General features: G+C 41.0%; 2 protein-coding genes across 2 annotated transcripts in view; one reads left to right on the top strand and one right to left on the bottom strand.

The window, feature by feature from the left end:
- The window catches only part of SARC_06470 (hypothetical protein), a 3449-nt gene extending 1158 nt beyond the window's left edge, over positions 1-2291 (top strand). The window contains exons 2-5 of the mRNA XM_014299614.1: positions 321-723; positions 849-1050; positions 1182-1285; positions 1494-2291. Coding sequence (XP_014155089.1) covers positions 321-723; positions 849-1050; positions 1182-1285; positions 1494-1594 — 810 coding nt within the window. The 3' untranslated portion in view covers positions 1595-2291. The remainder of the gene's footprint in view (positions 1-320; positions 724-848; positions 1051-1181; positions 1286-1493) is intronic.
- Positions 2292-2612: 321 nt separating this feature from the next.
- The window catches only part of SARC_06469 (hypothetical protein), a 3095-nt gene continuing 536 nt past the window's right edge, over positions 2613-5171 (bottom strand). The window contains exons 2-4 of the mRNA XM_014299613.1: positions 3929-4158; positions 3604-3813; positions 2613-3291 (exon numbers count right to left, since the gene is read on the bottom strand). Coding sequence (XP_014155088.1) covers positions 3166-3291; positions 3604-3813; positions 3929-4158 — 566 coding nt within the window. The 3' untranslated portion in view covers positions 2613-3165. The remainder of the gene's footprint in view (positions 3292-3603; positions 3814-3928; positions 4159-5171) is intronic.

Genomic DNA, 5171 nt, shown 5'->3' with positions numbered 1-5171 from the left:
ATATATACTAAACAAATAATATATATATTATTATACTTATATATATATATGTGTGTGTGTGTGTGTGTGTGTGTGTATGTATATATATATATATATATATATAAATGTAATGTATGTTTTTATTTCGCGGTTGAGAAGTTTTCATGTGAGTCTGGATTGTGTACTTATATTCAACTTTCATTACTCGCCCTGTCTGTTATTAGCGTAAATATTCGCTTGTGTGATCATTTTTCTATTTATTTATTTTTTCAATTGGATTTCCGCGTGTTTGCCGAATGAATAGTTCTAACTATATCTTGCTGTGATATGTCTGTCTGTAGGAGGATAATGACGCTTGGCTGGCAAGTGTAAAATGGGACCAAGAGTCGCATCTTGCTAAAGCGCACCATAACACAATTAAGAGTGTTGTGGCCAAGCGCCCCACGGATCAAGAGTCTATAGAAGGTAAGGATGAGATCGACAAGGGATTGGAACTGAAAAAGTTGCTCTCCATTCTACACCCCGGGGAAACCATTGCGTTAGCTTCCAAGCGACTGGGCTCCTCAAAGGGGAAGGCCCGGAAGAAAACTTGGCAACAAAGACGGAAGGAAAAGAAAGAAAAGGAGAGTCTAGACGCCACTCAAAAAACACCGGAATCTGCAACAGAGCCAACTCCAACTGAGGCTGCAAATCTGAGCCAGCTAATTGAGTGCACTGACCGGCTTATGGGATCCGGATTTTACAGTACGTCCGCTCCATGGTTGTTTGCGTGTGTCACATCGTTGCAACTCCCTGTGTATCACGGAGTGACTCGACAACAGGATCGCTGATCCAACGGAGCATTCATCTATTCTCTCGGTTGCTCCTAGGTATATATACAGATTCATACGATCGTATAAAGTCGTATATGCTCGCAACGGAGACGGTCAAATCGGACATCGTGATTCAAGGACGGGGTAACGCCAAAAGAGCGAAGGTTGCAGCCACGCCGGTGGAAGAAAGCGAGACTGCCGCAAGCGCCACCGATGCCGAGATCGAACCCAAAGCACAAGAGGCTTCGACTGAAGCACAGTATGTATTTTTGAAGCTCGCGATGAATCCCATTTGGTCGGTTCTGTGGCCATGGATCTTCAATCTGGGCTCCTACAACAAATTGTTTAACGCAAACCGCATACGTTTATTCCACATCCATCCACATATAGACCACTCAGCACAGAAGTACACTGGGAGTATCGGTGGAAGGATGACCCCGACGCAGAGGTGTTCGGGCCGTTCTCGAGCACCATGATGCGCGATTGGAAGGATGGTATGTGCTTATCATTCGTGCAGTCGTGGTTACAGTAAAAAGTTGGAAGTTTATCCTTGTTTAGTCGTTTGTGATAATTGTAGCAGCGCATTTTGTGGCCGATGCTTGCCTGGTTTGTATATCAGCACATTGTTTTCTACGAAGTGCATGAACTTCAAAATTGCAACAATCTGATGGGGGCTTTTTTTTTGCTCTATCGCCCCCACAGCTGGTATGTTTAAAGATGGTTTCTGGGTCCGGAAGGCAGGAATTGCGGACGCTGAGTTCAACAGCGGCGCGCGCATAGACTTTGACCTTTATACCAACTGATTGTCATGAGCGTTCTTCTGTTTTATTGAGGGAGTTTGGGTGTAGCTTATGGCCTTTCCTTGTACTTGTAATAGCAAGAAATTGGACCCTGCTCTCGAGCAAGTCAATGCATATTCGCAATAGTGAACACATTGCAGAGTGTCGATTCTGGTCTCAATTGTCGCCGAGGGTTGCAAATAGCTAAGCTTTTACAGTCAAATATGCGCGGCGTGATAGTGTGGAAACTAAAGATGAGATTTGACTATACGCGCTGAGTATGCTCAATACTATACTTGGCGCGTTTTGCAAGCACGCCACAACATCTATGAACGCCCGATTGCACAAAATAGATCTCTAGGCTGCTACTGAGCCGCCAGTGTGAGATAATTTATGCACAATGCGGAGTTGAGTGTGATACACTACGACAAGTATGCAAAACTTGCGCTCGCATAGAAAGGCTTCCCGCTCATTGGGGATAGCTTACCCAACTGTTGGCGCTTGATGACTGCCGGAACTGATGAAGAAAAATCACTACTGAAAGGATCGAACTTCGCATTCGTCAACGAACTGGAACAGTGACTCTGGCTAAATTAGCAAGCATCAAAAGTATGCATTGCTTGTGGAAAGTGGGAGGAAATTCTATAGATGAATAAGTTCAGCCTTCCTTCTCTCGGGCGTTTTATCGTTTTGAATAAAAGATACTTTCTTCACAACAGCATTTCCTGCATATGCCTTCCGATTGTCGATAAGGCTGTCATTAAAATATCAAAGTATATACATCATCAATCTTCAAACACGAAAGGGGATATTGGTACCGCCCGTTGGTATTTAAAGAACTTTGGCGTCTCATGTATACATTTATCTTAAACTGTTTTATACATCATCAATCTTCAAACACGAAAGGGTATATTGGTACCGCCCGTTGTTATTTAAAGAACTTTGGCGTCTCATGTATACATTTATCTTAAACTGTTTGCCCTTCTCACTGGTACACTCCTTGCGAGCCCCAGTGAAACGAGCTCGTCATGTCGATCGAATACTTGACTTGAAAAGTATGAATATTGTTTTATTTCCGGTCAACTTTGAAATGATAACGGAACTTCTAGTAGAAAAGAATAGAGATCTATTACTTCTCAGATACAGGGGTGTACAAGGAAGCTAGTACGTTGCCTGTTTCCGCAGGATGACTTAGCCTACATCTATACGTCGAGAATTATCACGTACAAGATGTGGTGTGTTTAGCTGGTCCCTTATAAATAAGATACATTGCACACGATGTTGTGCAGGAGTTTTACGTCCATAGTACTATGGAACTCCTCCGTACCTACTGAGAGATCCTAATTATAGCAAGCCTGTCTTTGCATGTGCTCAATGGAACCGATTGGAAGCGAATCTGTATACTAAAACCACGCTCCACGATAGATGGCTTAGAAGTATTCTAGGTGTTCACCCAGGACAAAGAAGTGCATATTCGCCTAATGGTGTTGGAGATTGCTGCCAATCTTACTAAGTTGATGCTTTCAGAATCGTGATTAGCACTTAAAATTAATGACAATTTCACATGCTTCGTGATGAATGCCTACAGAAGCAACTTAGGAACTTTTCGTTTCGAACCCTTTCCCAATATTCGATTGAAACTTCACTTCGTAATTCAATTTCATACCCGGATGATCAGCCGTTTTTGAATCTGCGTCGATGTCTATATTCCACAATCGAAGCTGGAATAAAAGGGCGCACTCAGTAAATATCGAAGACATCAGCTCATACAACACAGGAAAAAGCTCAACCTCGCCGCAACGGAATCATGTTAGTATGAAACTAATTCCACCAACAAATGAATAGATGCATGCCACGAATACAGGTTCTGCGAAGTATATTCTGTAAAACCATGGGCCCACTTGCTGTAGTCGAACAGACGAAAACGATACACTTTTAGAGTTTTGTCACACAGCCCACACCCCCTATCCAACGTTAGCATGCATTCCACAACCGAAGGCACTGCATGCCTTTATACCTGCAGGAGGACATACCTCGCAATTGCCCATTCGGGGCCCCCCTAGTTGGTGTAGAAGAAAATTACCATGGCTAAACACGGCAATAGTCTTCTCTGGTCGTCCGCGCAACCATTCCGTGAATTCTTCAGCTCGTTTGGCCACACTTTCAACTGACTCCTGAAAATCACCGTGCCAGCATTGCCACCAATCCTCTGGCAGCTCACGCATGTCAATAGCCGGAAAGGACTGTAATGCAAATTTAGAGATGAGATTGTCGTGAACAGCGTGACAGTATCAAGAGTAGTCCTCGGGAAATGATGAATAACCACAGTGTCTAGAGCCCATATTAATTAGGGCATACCTGCCGTAATTCATCGGTAGAGCTTCCACAATCACAAGCTCGATTGCTTCGCTCGCGGATTGACGCCAAAACTTTGACTGGAGAAGTACCATTTTCAACACGAGATAGCGCTCGAGTCGCCGTACTAAGAGCTCTAGTAAGTGGTGAGGATACCACCAGATCTACCTTCCGCCCGGTTTCGGCCTTAAGGAGCAATATATACCTTTTCAGGTCATCTGACTGCTGCCTCCCTATACCAGGGCGGAAATCCGATAGTCGTGTGTCATTTACATTGTGTATGGTTGCGAAACTCAAGTCAACTCTTGTTCCATCTAAAGATTCACCCGATCGCCGTAATCTGATAAGTCACTGATTGTCGTGTCGTGATTTGACTGTGACTTTACGATTCGACAAAAGCATAGGTTCCCATGTTTGCTGTCTACACATTGCTTTCATCCACTCCACTTAAAGAGTTGTTCTCAACTGTAATATGTTTCTTAACAAACTATATAATACATAAAATTTAAGCAAATGTGAGAACTATGCTCATATATATGTATATATATGTGTGGGTGTGTGTGTGCATATGTACATGTACATGTACATATATATATATATATATATAAATTAAATTTTATTTGTATATGAATATATATATATATATGTGTGTGTGTGTGTATGAATATACATGTATATAAATTAAATATACATGTATATAAATTAAATATACATGCATATACGAATATATATATATATATATATATATTGTGAAAGCTTTTTAAGTGGAAAACTGACAAATGCAAAGACTATAAAGACTGATCACTTCATGGTGTCTGCTTATATACGCCAGTACACGGCCTTATGGCGCCTACAACAAGTTACTTCCCTAAAGGCACTAACTACTGGACTTAACAATGGTGTCCAGCTCTAACTCTACATTAAACTTGACTGAATTCTCATAATCATACACAAACAAGATAGCTTTATGTATGAAACTATTGGCTTACATAAATAATGCCTTTGATTTATAACATTCCACCGTATTCTATGTATATTATACGCAATCCAAAATCCCACTCATACACACATGTCCACACACAAATTCAGTGTCTCACGTCACGTGGCCTCAGTGTCACACATGTCACACACCAATTATAATATATATATATATATATATATATATATATATATATATATATATATATATATATATATAGTATATTATATATATATATATATATATATATATATATATATATATATA

The sequence above is a fragment of the Sphaeroforma arctica genome (assembly GCF_001186125.1).
Source record: "Sphaeroforma arctica JP610 unplaced genomic scaffold supercont1.463, whole genome shotgun sequence".
Lineage (NCBI taxonomy): Eukaryota > Ichthyosporea > Ichthyophonida > Sphaeroforma > Sphaeroforma arctica.
This window is presented reverse-complemented; position numbering and strand designations above follow the sequence as displayed.